This window comes from Coturnix japonica, chromosome 1 (assembly GCF_054131305.1).
Source record: "Coturnix japonica strain WE chromosome 1, WE-NBRP24, whole genome shotgun sequence".
Lineage (NCBI taxonomy): Eukaryota > Metazoa > Chordata > Aves > Galliformes > Phasianidae > Coturnix > Coturnix japonica.
Window position 1 is genome coordinate 17,732,725 of NC_140663.1, and position 15,333 is coordinate 17,748,057.

General features: G+C 44.9%; 1 protein-coding gene across 3 annotated transcripts in view; it reads left to right on the forward strand.

Moving 5' to 3' along the window:
* TRABD (TraB domain containing) overlaps positions 1-10,875 on the forward strand; it is a 31,495-nt gene extending 20,620 nt beyond the window's left edge. For all 3 annotated transcript variants that reach the window (XM_015852461.3, XM_015852466.2, XM_015852474.3), the window contains 5 exons: positions 917-1,027; positions 1,579-1,718; positions 3,884-4,056; positions 6,043-6,154; positions 7,751-10,875. In XM_015852461.3, the coding sequence (XP_015707947.1) occupies positions 917-1,027; positions 1,579-1,718; positions 3,884-4,056; positions 6,043-6,154; positions 7,751-7,928 (714 nt within the window). In that variant the 3' untranslated portion in view covers positions 7,929-10,875. The remainder of the gene's footprint in view (positions 1-916; positions 1,028-1,578; positions 1,719-3,883; positions 4,057-6,042; positions 6,155-7,750) is intronic.
* The last annotated feature ends 4,458 nt before the right edge of the window (positions 10,876-15,333 follow it).

Below are 15,333 nucleotides of genomic sequence, written 5' to 3' on the forward strand. Positions count from 1 at the left end.
GGATGATGCCAGATTGAAGGAGATGCATAACTAGGTGACAGACTACTCTTGGAGACAGGTAGCAATCAGTCACTGGGTCTTTGTCATAAGAACAAGTGGTACAGAACAGCCAGAGCTGGATGGAAGAGCTCTGAATGGGGTTACGGTGATGTTTTCATCTCTGTTTGAAGAGCTGGAAAGGGAAATTTTGCTTAAATGTGTGTAAAGAAGTCTGGGTTGTTAGGTATCTGTTTTAAAAAGTAATAAGATGCTTTGTGCAAGGAGAGGCCTTCGGTATGCTGGTAAGTGGGTGGGAGTCATACCCAAGGTTTTCCTTCTAAGGTCTCATGTGCTGAAGTCATACACATCAAATTCTTGCACAACCTTGAGTTCTCTGCTTCTGCAGCTGTTCGCCTGACTGGTGCCAGCCCAGTGCTTCACAGGGATCGTAGGAGTATTTATCTATTTTACACCACTAGCTATTTAAGTGTATCTATAACATGATTGTAAATTCAATTGAATGTATTTTTATGTTCCCTTGGTTTTGTGTTTTGTGGTTTGTTTTTTTTTTTGTAAGCAAATCAAGAAATAAAAGTACAGTGTGTATGGTAGAACAGCTCATACATCATCAGCCTGGTGAAATAAATGGAGACAGAAATAAATCTGGCTACTCTCTGTCTTTTCCTGTCATCTTTCTTTGTTGTTGTTGAAAGGGAGGATATAGTCTGCACACCACTGAAAAAGCCTCTTAACAAATGGTAGGAGCTGAAACAAAAGAGCTTCATTCATCAGGGAATTAGCTCCAAAAAGTATCTTCTGTATCCCTTCTTCACTAAGATATCTGGTGTTTTTTCATGACTGTGAAAGGTGCATTCTTCTGAGAAATCCACACAGTATGTTGGTATTTCTTTCTAACATTTTTCTCCTTTCCCACCAGAATGGAGTCATGTCCGGGCTGATGCAAATGCTGCTCCTGAAAGTGTCTGCTCACATCACAGAACAGCTGGGGATGGCCCCAGGAGGGGAGTTCAGAGAGGCTTTCAAAGAGGTGCGATCATGAAATACTTTTTCTGAGGTCAAATTACTGCCCTTTTGCTTCCCGTGTCAGTAAATAAAGGCATTTGTTAGAAAGGGGCACTCTGGCCATATTTTTATTGAAGCCTATGAAGTGGTAAAAACCATCTCTGGCTTCAAAAGTACAAACATTCATAGCCCTAAATGACATGAAATCAACTCCAAAAAGATTTTAATTGAGTGGTATTTTGGATGATATTTGTTTCAGTTTATTTTGTTCCTGTTTGAATAACTGTTCCTGAAGTTGGGGTGTGGATCCTGGTCATATTGTTGGCAGTGTCAGGATTTCAGCCTATGGAAACAAATCTGTCAGGATGAATTAAAGTTGGTTAGCTCTGTCTCCTTTTCTGAAATGGTCAAAATGGTCCGTGGTTCAAAATATTTCTTGTTGTCTAACTGTGACAATATGTGCTCTTTTCTTTTTTGTTAAAATAACTTAAATCACATAGTGAACAACTGTTGTCTTAATAGTGCTGTACTGTGTTACAGTATGTGTTGACCAGTAATTTGTATCTTCTCTTCCAGGCTAGTAAAGTACCTTTCTGTAAATTTCATCTTGGAGACAGACCCATCCCAGTCACATTTAAGAGGGCGATTGCTGCACTTTCTTTTTGGCAAAAAGTGAAGCTTGCCTGGGGCCTTTGCTTCTTATCTGACCCAATCAGGTATGAATGAACATCCCATATGTTTAGCAGTGAATTGTTCATCTCTTCTGAGATAGGAGCCTGAAGTTCTCAGACCCAGCCTGATGAGGTGAAACCTCACGTTAATGAGAGAAATATACAAACTATCCTGGAATAAGTCATGTTTTTAAAAGACAGCTGGCTATCCTGCTGCATTTTTTTTGGTATAATACTATTTTGATTGATTAATTCTAGGCCGTTGATGACTTAGAAGTAAGTGATTTTATGCTGAAAATAAAATCTTTCTCAGTACTGCTGTGTGAACACTATAAATGAAAGAGAGTAGAGCCTCATGATGATGATTCCATTCGGGTTTCCAAAGGACTTGGGCCTGCAGTACTAAGTCATGTGAACCTCAGAGCAGCCTGAGAACTGAATCTACATCATCTGCTGTCTGAGCAGATGTTGGGAACAAGAGAAAACATTTGAAATTTCTACAGTGTCTTAATGACCATGGCCTTTATGAGGGGATGCTGTTAGGTTTCTGTCTTACAGTAATACTTGTCAGACTATTCCCTTGCTCAGTTTGGTTTCCTGTGCCCTTTAAAGAAACCACTGTGCCAAGTTTGCTTCCTCTTTGCTTCTGGACAGCAGTAGGTGTGAGAACTTGCTTGAACTGGATGACAGCATGCCCAGCTGTCATCCTGAGTTTCATCTGCTCCTTGCTATGGTGGAAGACTTGCCAGAAGCAGGTTTGCAGTGCGTGTGGATCCTGAATCTCTGTGCCTCTTATACTCTGTAACTGGAACTCTGCACACCTCATTGAAGTGATTGATGTCAGTTCTTTCAGGCGCTTGAAACTGGGCCAGGGCTGGAGATAGTAGGGACAGCCAGGTCTTGTATCTCAGTTTTAGCAGTTACTAAATTGTTGCTACCTGTGAACACTTACTACTTCATCTGTAAAACATTGGTCCTGCTTTCAATCCATTAACTACATTCATGTACATTAGTTCATGTGCAAAGTTTTGTTACCTATGAATCTAATACCAATATGAAACTTTCCAGTTTCTGTGTGGAGCTGGGGGATGTGTTTCTCAGCAACTGCTCGCATTCACGCTGATGTGATTTACTGTTTTCAACTGAAATATTTAGGTAGCTGTACTTAAAATAAATTATCTTCATTAACACAGTAGCATTCTAAGTGTTGTAGCGCATCAATCAATTGTAAGATGTTGATGTTTTAAAAACAATATGGGTAGGAACTGAAAAGGAAAGGTGGGTGTAATTAAAAGCTGTTGGGGCAGGTGCTGTGTAGATGAGCTCACTTACTGATCAGTGTGAGGTTCTACTGAAAATGGGGTAATCACTCAAAGTCACGTTTGTCAGTGTGTTTCCATGATCTGTTGAAAGCTGCCAATGCCTTTTCGTGGTTGTCTGCCTTTTGAAGCATCCTTTTGATGTCAAACTTCAAGAAGTAAACAAACAAAGCTTTTGGCAACGCTCTCCAGCAGGCAGTGATACAAAGGGAGAGGATTTTGTTGCCAGACTGTGACTGTACCACTGCTGTGGCTGCAAACGGAAGGTTGACAGCACCTATTTAAAAGAAAAGTAACAATCCTACAGAAACTCATTAAGTTTGCTCCTGCAGTTCTTATTTATTTCCTGCCCATCTCTGCTCTTCCATTCAGGCAACTGATTAATAACTCGCTGCCCTGCTGAAGAACTGTGATTGACACCAGTGCTGCAGAATCCTTTCCACCCTTGCAGACTGTGCCTGGCATTGTGCTGTTTTGTTCCTTAAATAGAGCTTTCGTGTGTTTAGTGATCAGATCCGCTCCTCAGGAGCGCTCTGTTGCCTTTTTTAGGCTGAATATACAGTAAAAGTAGGGCACTGTGATAACTCTTTCCTTTGAAGCCCTGGTGCTTTTCTGCAATTGTCAGCTTTTAAACTGACAATTTGACAATCTTTGGTTGAGCTGCCTAAAGGCGAGTGACCTCTGCTTTGCCTTTCTCTCACTGTAGAGGCATTGTTAAGAATGCAGTTTTTCAGGCTTATGCAGATTGTTCCTGTTTTTCAGAAGAGAGTTGTCTGTGTGGGTTTATGTCAATAACGTGTGTAGTGCGTGATTGTTTTTATTCATTGGTTTGTCTGCACTGGGCTTTAGAAGCATAACACAGATACTGAGAAAACGTAACCTTTCTTTCAGTAAAGATGATGTGGAGAAATGCAAACAGAAGGATTTACTGGAGCAGATGATGGCAGAGATGATTGGAGAATTTCCTGATCTTCACCGAACAATCGTCTCCGAACGAGATATTTACTTGACCTACATGCTGAAGCAAGCAGCAAAGCAGATAGAACTACCTCGGGCTTCAGAAAGTAATTGTTTTAAAGCAGATACCTTAACCATTGTGTTCTTTGTGTGCTGTTACAAATCTCAGTTCTTTGTGGGAAAGCTGTGGCGTTCTGTGTGTTTATCCAATCCGTATCACAGAAGATTACAGTGCTTGAAAAGTTATGGGGTATGTGACTCTCCTACTGCAGCCTCCTATAGAAGAAACCTCACAGAGCAATAGACCACTAATGATGATTCTTTCCTCACTGTGCTATTTAAACCTGCAAAATACTGATTAGTCTGTCAGCTTCTTCAAAAGGCATCTGGCATTACAGCACAGCATGGGACAGTCTAGACGTGTGTCGCCTGTCTCACTGTCTCACCAAATTAATTGTTACCCAGAGCTGCTCAGGCACAGATTTCCTGCTGAACTAATTACTTCTAATTTTCAGTATTCATCTCGCTTTGCTTATTATAGATCTGGCTCCTGGGAACGCTGGCGATATGCAACAAGTATGAACTCTGTATTTCTGCAAGGCATAAGCATACAGAATATTTCTCCAGCCTTCAGAAGGATTTTACTCCTGTGTGCTATCGGCATCCCCTTTGTTCATGTAAAGAAAGGTGTGCATATATATATGCACACAAGCATACTGAATTAGGAGTTGCCTTTTTTTGCTGTCTTGTTTATAACTGCTTCAGTGCAGACCTCTGACACTGTCTTCTGACTGTAAAAATAGTGAAGGAGTTGCACTTCTTGCACTTCCCTTGCCTAGTATTACTTCAGTGTCAACATGATGAAGCTTCACCAAAAGCATATTGTTAGTGCAGGTAACGTGGTTAAAGGAGGCATTGAATCATTTAGGTTGGAAAAGACCTCTAAGATCATCTAGCCCAACCATCTGTGCATGCATTCAATCATTAATCAAAGGATCAGGCTAAAAAGTAAGTTTCATTGTTATTCTTTGCAGAATCTTAAGCCACCAAGAATTGTGCAGTGAATCCTCTGTTGTCATTCTCCTTGTTTCCTTTCTTTAAATCTGCCTTGAGAGCAGAGTTTGTGAATCACAGGTTCACTGAATGCCTGGGAAACTAGAAGGGTTTTACATGTACTGCAGAGAATTTAAGATAAATGGGATAAAATAAATAGATGGGACTGCAAAAGAATGTGAATGCATCACCTGATGGACAGTCCTCTGCTGCAGTATTGTAGTAAATGAGACAGTGCCAGAGGTAGTTTTGTTAAGCTGCATGTCACTATTATTATGACTTGGACCTTTTTCTCATATTATTCCCATGACACGTTACCAATTTTTCCAGTGGGGGAGAGGTAATGCAAAAACTTTTGGGATGAATGCATCGGTTTCTCAACGCTCAGGAGAAAGATGGCTGGTAGATGGGAGGTGAGGGTGAGAGCTGCCCTGTGTGGTGGCAGAGTGGTAACCAGCTGCCTGGCTGCTGCACACTAACAGCACAGGTTTTGCTGTTACTTGCTGAGGCCAGGTCTGTAACTGAGCTTAACAGGGTCAGGTCTAATCTCAGGCCCTGTTCTCTGGCTGTCCGTGTCTGCCAGCCTGTGCTTTCCCATAACTGGGATTTGTGCCAGCTGCCAGAAGCTGTGAGCAAAGCTCTGCTTGGGAGAGAGCAAAGAGCAGGGCTGTTCCCTATAAACAGCACAGAAACAAGACCCGCTCAGGGTAGGGAAGAGATGGATTTAGAGGATCAGTAGAGCTTGCATCTGGAGGCTGCGGTGTGAGCACCAGCCTGTTCTGTTTACTGGAACACATGCTTCCCGATAGTAAGAAGTTATGCTAAAGTTTGAGGAAAAAGAAAGAGGAAGAAACACAACGAATTAAAAACAAGACGAAGCAGTGGGTGGATGTGGAATATGGGTAATTTTTTTAATGTGCAGTAATGAGTCTCTGCTTCTTAGAAAATGCTGTCTTGTAATCTTGCACTTCACCTCTTTATTTGTAGCTTTAAACTGGTTCTTCTACAAATGTGTTCCTTTGTTTCCATCTCTTCCCTAGCTGAACCTAGGAAATACATCCCTGCTGTTGTAGTTGGTGTGGTTGGGATGGGTCACGTACCTGGAATTGAAAAGAACTGGAACTCTGACTTGAACATTCAGGAAATAATGAGGTAAGCCGTACCCCCCCATGTCTTGCCATAGCAACTTCACTTGCTCAAAGTCAGCAATGATTGGTTTGGGAGTTTCTTGGTTTTTGGTCACAGCTTAAAGAAATGCCACCGCTGTATTTGCTACCCTGTCAGCTCACTGACTTACTGTGCTGACTGTGTACAGCAAAGGAACAGGAACTGCCTAAGGAAGAAAGTAAAAACAGTTCATGGTGATATATTGAGGGAAGGTGAGGTGAGAACATGCCATTGTCTGGAGAGAAAAAAGTGTCAGTCCATACCAAAGGCTTCTCAAGTGCAAATTCAAATGTGGTCTGTAGGAGGTGACAAAAATGGGCTTCCGGCCTACCATTCCAGCCTACCTACTTCAGTTTGGGCTGATTTAAGCCACAGATTTTCACTCCCCCATATCTGCTAAAATAGGTGTATGTGCTTTATAAAAGAAGAAACAGGGCTGTATCCTGTAAAGCCACAGGCTGGGATTTAAGAAATGTATGAGGGATCACAGCGTGACCTGGTAGAGTGGGTAAGGCCTGCCGTGCTTTAGGACAACTAAGTGGAAGAGCTACCAGTATCTTTCCTAAGAGCTATCTGTTGCATTAACTTCACCTTTTAAAGCGATATAAAGCAAATTACGTTTGGAAGATTACTGTGCTTTTTGTCATTGAAATCTTCTTCCATTTGTGCTGTTGCGCTGCAGTTGCGGAGCAGCTGCATCTTTGTGTTAGTGACTGCCATCTACTGAAAGGGAAGAGTTCTTAACATTTCTATATGTTAGATTTTATGTGTTGCACAATGACCTCATCTGAATCAAAACATGCATGTTTCTCAGTTGCCCAATTTTTAGGTTCTTTGACTGAACCTGACTATATATTCTCTTAACATGCAAGATCTTACCAGTAGCAGCTTTGCTGTGATTTAAGCAAAGGGCTTTGAACTTGGTTCAGCTGTATCCTCATGTTAGCACATCTGACAGGCTTAGTGTGCCCATCATGATTTTGTACTGCTGATTGTTTTCTTATAGTAACAATTTCTTGATATAAACAAACAGAAGCTTGGGGCTGGTTTGAAACAGCAGAGCCCTGTCACTGGGAGCATGGTTTGAGTAGCAGTGTATGCTGGCTATAGGAGCAAGGCTGAGGAATCCCAGAGCCTGTGGCTCTGTATGTGTTTTCAAAGCCATAATATTAACTGTTTTCTCAACACATCGAGTACCTAAGGGGGACTGCAAGCAGGGCATCTCATCTTTGGCTCTGCAGGGAAATGCACAGTAACCTTAGAAACAGTTCTCCAGTATTGGCTTCTGGTGTTCTCAAGAATTCTTGGCTGTTTTTATAGTGATGGGCAAATGAAGGTCCACAGCTATTAGAAGGAGCATCTTATGTAGGTGGGAATGGCTTTTAATAATGTTATTACTCATAAAGACAGTAAATAATCTGGATGTAGTGCTTAAACAGGACAGTGTTCCTTGCTCATTCATGACACATCTGTTCCCTGAAAGTCTCCTGCCCTAAAAGGCCTAGAGGAGGAGCAGTCCTTGCTTTGGCAAGAAGCTGCTCTGCAGATGTTCACCACTGTTTTATGTCTCTCTTGCCGCAGTGTGCCTCCTCCATCAGCTTCAAGTAAGATTTTCAAATTTGTCATAAAAGCAACAGTTTTTGGACTGATGGGCTATGGCTGCTACCGGATAGGGCAAAGGACGGTTCAGTTTATCCTCTCGATGCCAGCAGCACAGAGCTATCTTCAGAAGCTGACAGAAATAAGGTCTCAGCATTGAACATAAGTGGAGGCACGACGTGAAGAAAGTGGCTGAAAAGGGCGATGGAGGCAACCAACGTGAACCGGACTGAAGGAAGGAAATGAGGATTCTACTGAGAGGCGATGGGTGCGGAGCAAAGCTGAATTGCTGTGTAATAAACGATTTGATACTGAGCTTACACCAGCTATGATCTGATGAGTAAGTTTGATTCCTGGTGCGTTGCATGAAACCACGTGATTCCAGATTGAGGCAAACGTAATACGTACACAAATATATATTATATATATCCGTACGGTGTGTGTATATATAATATATATTAATGATGATGTAGTACAGACAGCTTAAAGAGTGTATGCTTGTGACTTATTTTCCAGAAGAACAGAACACCAAGTAACCAAATTGGCTGCGTCTGCTGTGAAATTCAGGGACACTTGCTGGAGTGATTCGTTTTCTTTCCCTGGGTATAATAATACCTAGCGGTCACTTCTGGTGCCAGACACTTTTACACATAATTCAGAAGGGCGTATTCTCAATGCGTGTTTTCTACTTGAAAATGTTTAGGCTTTTTAAAGACTTGAAAGCTTTCCAGACATGTCAGAACTGTGCAGGCTGCCGTACGTTCACCGCTCGGATTTTTTACAAGCCTTACTGAAGAAAGGAAGCGCTGCCTTTAGGTTGCATCCCTCCTCCACTGGTTGAATTGTCTTCTGCATAGAGAAGGTAGAGCCGCGCCATCAGATGCATTTTGTGTCAGATGTTTACAGGACACTCTGTTCCTTTAGATTAGGTTATTTAAACTGTATTAGCTAAATCCTGCTGGATTCAGTATTGTAAATTTGAGACTAGAACTGCTGTACAGGTTTTGTTTCTTGGACCTTTTGTTATCGGGACAAGAAGTCTGGAATTGATCGTACCTGCTCCTCAGTTTTGATACATGACAATATGTTATTTATCAATGTAATTTCTCGGTGGATGAATATTTTAATCTATTTAATAGAAAAGCAATGCTCAACTTAGTTTTTCAAACTAGCGACAGCATTTTATTTGGGTTACCTGCTATTTATACATAGAATAATGGATACTTCGGGCTGCTGTGATTTTTAAGATTCTCCAGAACAGCCATCTGTCACCCATCTCTTTTATTGTTTAGGCTGATGTGTAATAGGAGGTTTTGGTGCCCTTCATACGGGGTTTTCAATGATTGTGAAGTGCCCTCTGCAATCAGCTGCTCCCAGTTCCGCAGTGCAGACAGCTTTGACTGGCATATCAGAGTTTTAACCTGATGTTAATTTGAATGGAAGAGTCCCATTTGCTCCTCAGGCTCATATACAGTCGCTCATTGATTATAGTGGGGTTTTTGTTTTCACTGATTTCTTTTGGGACTGAAAGATGAGAACCAGCATGTGAGGTGAGAGGAGGAAAACATCACGTTGTGCTTTGTGTTTCCTTGCCGCTTTCAATTGGTTCAATAAAATCAATGGACTGCTCTCAGCATGGTGAATGGCCTGAGCCTTGTGCAGGAGGTCGTCCCACACGGCCACTGGTGGCTGGAAGCTTGGACACCTCGCAGGCCCTGCTCTGTGGTGGCAGACTTTGCTGGGAGCGGTCTGTCCGTGCAGCCTGATGCTCTTCTGCCTCACGCTCTGCAGGTGTTGTGGTGCTTCCCTCTGCAGCAGATCACTGAAGTGCGTGTTCATCTTTAACCTTATGAAATCGAACCCAGTCCTGCAGAGCACCGAAGGCAATGCATGGTGTGTTTGTGGATCCGGGCCTTAGAGCTCTGCAGGGAATAAACCTGAGCAAGTGAGGATGGCAGAGATTCACGCTTGGTGAGATGTGATGGTGATACAGAGTAGGATGGAGTCAGGTCCATCTCGTTTTCCATGGTCAGCGCTTGAGGAACCCCCCGCCATCTCTAGAGAGACTGAAAGCCACGTTGCTGAACATTTTGCTCCCTGACGTTTTTGGTGAAGGTCTGATGAATTGTTTACAATGAAGCAGTCCTATCTGAATAGTTCTATTCCATGTTACATACATTATTGAGAGATGAGAGCGGAAGCTTGAGCTCGTTCTGTCTCTCCTGACATACCAAAAGGTTGTTGTTGTTTTGTTGTGAGCTTGGTTTTGTTTGGGTTAATTTTGTTTTGAGGTCTTTTTAGCTGTTAGAGATCCAGGTATATTGATTCTGGATGTCTTGCTTTAAGATACCTGTGGATTTTTATAGTATCTGCAGGCATTGTGACAGCTCTGTAGCTCTTTGATATCTGTGCTCAGGTAATTTTACACAAAGGAAAACAAAGCTAAGAAATTTCAGACATGAGCCTTAAACTCAGGTGGGACTAATTGCTAGACATTGTCATGGAGCGTTGTTGCAGACTTGACATGGTGCGCTTCTTAGCCAGAAGTGTAAGCTGTCCTTGTCACTCAGTCACTACCAGCAGTTACTATCTTGAGTCTTTGTTTCACTTGTTCTCCTTCCTTTTTAAACGTATCATAGCAGATATGAAGGAGGCTGCCTGGGGACAGAACTTGCGGTTTCTTCCCGCTGTTGCAAACAGGCAGAGGTTGTACGTATGCAGTTTGCTCAGTGGCGCTTGAAAGCCTGATGAGTTTGCAGAACCATCAGTCCTGTGAATGCAGACACGACTGCTCAGTGTTGTGTATCCCACGTGTTGTACCGCCTGTGTCACAATCAGTGTTTTAGGTCCATTCCTTTCTGTTCCAGTCGGTCCTCTCAGTGTTAGAGCATCCCGTCCAACCGAGCTCTGTTGAACTGTCCCAGCCCTGCCTCAGCCTTACGAAGCCATACTGTATTTTTTTGGTGACATGTACACCTGTTTCATGCGTCTGTACATGTAATGTAATTGGAAGTATTTTTAACAATGTGTGCCTTTACTCTGAAGTGATTTAAAGCGAACAGCAGTATGTTCTATGATAGAAAAAATAAAATATTTTAGCCACCGTTTGCTGTTGAAGACATTTCTTTTCCACGTCAATTAGGTTTGGTGAGCGGGGGTTTTTTCTTGCTCGTCTCATTGCTTTTCTTCTAACTTCTGCAGTGCCTGATTGTATGACGGCCTTGATCCCAGCCCAGCAAGGTGCTCGAGCATCTGACATTGGGCACAAACAGCCCCTCCTGCTTACAGGGCTGTTTTCTGCATGAGAACCAAAGACTATGTGGAAAAGGTGTTGAGTTGGAAGCAAAAAGTTTAATCTTGTGCAACTGGGGAAGGTGTCACCACTTCTTTAAAAGGGGGAGGGAGGACTTGCTAAAAAGACCTTGTTTTTGTGCTGTAAACAAGTCGGTAGCCAAGTGCGTAGCCACCGCTTGTCAGTCAGCGCTCCGTGCCTCTTGGTTAAGCGTGCAAAGCAAAGGTGTCTGTGTGCACTATGTAGTCCTTGGTTCAGCAGAAGCCTCCGAAGCTTTGAGCTGTGGTTTGCCTTAAACTGTGAAGTGCTGCCGGGAGTGGCAGCTGCCATGTCCCAAACAGCACTGCTCCACCAGTCAGCTGGCCAGGGCTGTGTTTATAATGCGTTCTTTTCTACTCTCAACCAACTTAAAAAGCTGGTTTAGCAGTGAGCTCATAGTGCCTGGGTGTCCCCCTGGAAGCTGCTTCCATCTGTGTGCTTTGAGAAACATCTAAGAAGCTCTGACTGGGAAACATCTCCAGTGATCCCCGGGTGCCAGGCAGGAGTGAGAGCCGTGGCTGGAAAGAACCACTGTTGTGTGTCAGACGCAAAGGTTTTGCAAGACTTTAATAAACTCATTTTTAGACTCGAGTGTTCTGAGAGTGACTTTATTGTGAGACGATAGCTTTATTTTTTAGCATTGGTAGGAGGAGGGTCACTTCCAGCTGTGAGCGATGGACTTAACTTAGCATGATGCTGAATGCTTTGCAGCATGTGTTGAAATGTGCAGTGGAAAGGTCAACCACATACCACAGTGAGCTCAGAGCAGCTGACATCAGTCTGGTGCCTGCTCAGGTGGAAAAAGACAACCACGTTTTTATTTATACTCCCCCAGCAGCAGCAGGCATCCACCAGCAGCTCAGCTCTTCTGTGTGGGGCTGTGGGATGGGGGGCAGGGGGTGGTGGTGAAGCAGCTGTTCTGCACAGCGCTCCTTGCAGATGCAGACGGGTTCCTCTGATTATCCCTTTGGCTGCTGCTTGTTTTCTGTGTGCTGCGGTCTTACCTGGGGGGAGCTCTGGGGAGAGGATGGCGGCAAAGAGGGGGCTGCCCTTATCCCTGCTCCCCAGTAGGGAAAGGACCGTCAGCTAGGGGGTGGATGGAGTTTCTCTTTTCCATGGTAAGACCTTTCCCTCGGGCTCTGCTCTGGTTGCAGCTGCCCCAGGGGATGCTCGAGGTTTTGTGCTGGTTATTCACACTGTGTCTGCAGCCAGTGAGGGTCCCTCCTGCCAGCCCCAGCAGGGGGTCTGAACCTCTCTGTCATTTGCTATGGAACGAGTGCTGAGGGTTTCTATGTGCTGCCAGTCGGTGTGCTCTGATTTAACTGGGAAGTACAAGTAATAGTTCAGTGCCATCTACTGACTGCATGTGGTGTGCAGTATTAGTGAGGGTGGAACTGAGGATATTCTTCAGAGCAGGTTAAGTGTTACAGACGTTGGAGAGAGCCGGGTTCTGCCCATCGCCAGCAGCGTGCCCAGCAACAGCTACAGCAGCACAACAGAAGGGCACCCTGAACAGCGACTGATGTGCAAAAACTGTGATTATTTTGCCTCTGGGGTATGTCAGGGAAAATATAGGATTACGTTGCTGGAGAACTGCTCTTCTCTTGCTCTCCTTAAAGTTGCTGTTCTCTATAAAGCTGCTATCACTATTGATGAGGGACTGCAGTTCTCTGAGGGCAGATGGAGACTTTCTCACCAAATTCCACATGCTGTGCCCACCCTGCCAGGCCCCTCTAACATGACACAGAATGGGACCCACTGGAGCCTGCATGGTTTCCCTGTTTGGGCAATTTCAGCCTCCCTGCTCTACGCAGGGATTTCTGCACACGGGTGCACTGCTCACAGCACTGCTGGACGTGTGGCATCCAGGACCTGCTGCCCTTCACGTGCTCCCTGAGGTGCCCAGATACCCTGCAGGAAGGATTGTAGCACACAGCACTTCTGCAGCACGGGCCACACTCATGGATTGCGACTGTGGCAAGCCTTGGCTCTCCCTTGTCAGAGCAATTACTCAGAAGGTACTTGAGGCAAATTGTTTATTGGCTGACGAACACACTATAAGGAAAGGGGGAAAGCAGAAAAGTAATCAGTAATGGTAAGTAACACAGCAGTGACTCAGTGACATCGTTACACAGAGCGCTACGCACAGCAGGATGTTACGAGCAGATCTCGGATCCACGCAGTCACACACAGCTCCAGCACCGAGAGCTGCAAACAGGTTTATACAGAACTCTGATTCAGCAGCAATTTATGAACTAATAACACCTTTAAGAGAGATCCCACCAGTATTTGATTCTTAGTAGCACTTAATCAGCAGTTAATTATTAGCCAACTTAACACAAAGATTCAGTAGAACATACAACAATCAAATACAGATGTTTTGTTAAAGATTTGAGAACAGTGAGGTTGACTTGAAGCTCACATGCAGGGTATCCAAGAGGAGAATTCTAAAGTCAGTTGTGCACACAAGGACCTTTCTGTTGGTGAATATCCCGCTCCCCATTCATCAGCTCTCAGCAGACGAGGCGATCTGTCTCAAGAGGGCTCCTCTTCTTTGTTGTCAGTCAGCAGTGAGCAGTAAGAAGCGCACCCTGAGGTGTCCCAGCTCAGCGGGAGATTAAGGACCGCAGCTCGCTGCTGGGCAGTTCTGGTGCCTCTCAGATCAGGCCGTGATCAGGAGCCCAGCTCTGCACTTGAACAAAGGTTGAGGCACAGGCCTGCTCCCCCACACCACCCAATGGGGAGCTCAGTCAGTGACCTCAAATGTTTTCTATGTCCCTGTGCTTGTGCGTGGGTCAGCACTACTACCAGCTGTAGGTGTTGGCATTCCTGCTGCTGGTAGAACCGTCCTCTGCTCGTCTTTGGTGGGTCTTAAATCTCATCCTTCACTTTTCAGCATTCAGGTCCTTCTTCTTGCCACTCTCTCATTGCTGCTCCCACACTCAACCAAACAACCCACCCCCAACCTCCTCCCCATCAGTCCCAGCTGTGCTACAGCCATACCCGTGTATTTTCTGACATCACAACTGATGTAATGACAGCTTTACACAGTGCTACAGGCAGGGATACTGCTGCAGGCAGCCTGGCTCCCCACACCCCACCTCACCCTGTTGTTTTCCCACTGGGTTATCCGCATCTGATTATTAGACACAATTACTCCATCCCAGCCTTGATCTGTCTGTGAGCTCAGACCAAGCACAAACAGGACTTTATGCAGCCCTCACAGCCCAGAAAATGCCCTGTATCCCTGGCCACATCAAAAGAAACGTGGCTGGCAGGGAGAGAGAGGTGATCCTGCTGCTCTGTGCTGGTGAGGCCTCACCTGGAGAACTGCGTCCAGATGTGGAGTCCTCAGTACAGGAGAGACACGGACCTGCTGGAGTGTGTCCAGAGGAGGGACACAGAAGTGATCCAAGGGATGGAACACCTCTCCTATGAGGACAGGCTGAGAGAGCTGGGCTGTTCAGCATGGAGAAGGCTCCAGGGAGACCTGAGAGTGACCTTTCAGTAGCTAAAGGGAGGCATAAGAAGCAGATGGACTCTTTAGCAGGGTCTGTTGTGATAGGACAAGGGGAAATGGTTTCAAATTAAAAGACAAAAGATTTAGATTGGATATAAGGAAGAAGCTTTTTACAAGTGGTAGAAGTGCCGCTCTGCAGCACAGGGGCTCGAATCTTGGGAGTTGGACTCGATGATCTTTAAGGTCCCTTCCAACCCACAGGAGACTATTGCTATTACTATTACTATTGGACTGTTGTGGCACTGGAACAGGTTGTCCAGAGAGGTGGCTCAATTTTTGTCCCTCGACATTAAAGTCCAGGCTGAGCAGGTCTCTGAGCAACGTGATCTAGCTGTAGGTGTCCCTGTTCATTGCAGGGGAGTTGGACTAGATGACCTTTAAGGGTCCCATTCAGCTCAAATGATTCTATGCTTCCTTCCTGGTAGCTTTCATACCAGAGAGCCTCAGCACAGATGCCTCTTTTCCCACAGCCCTGCTACGCACCGCAGCAGGCTGCCATGAGGCCTTGGCTGCACAGGGCCGCGTGCTCCAGCGGGACATCTTGCTCACAGCCACCCCCTGGTCTGACCAACCTCCTCCGAGGACGCACAGACCACTGTGGAGGCTCGTCAGCTCATTCCCTTCCGGCTGGAAACCACCACGGCTGTCAGCACAGCAGCATGTGTGAGACGTTCAGCTGGGTATGTAAGCGTACTCCTTCCTTTTGAAACAAGC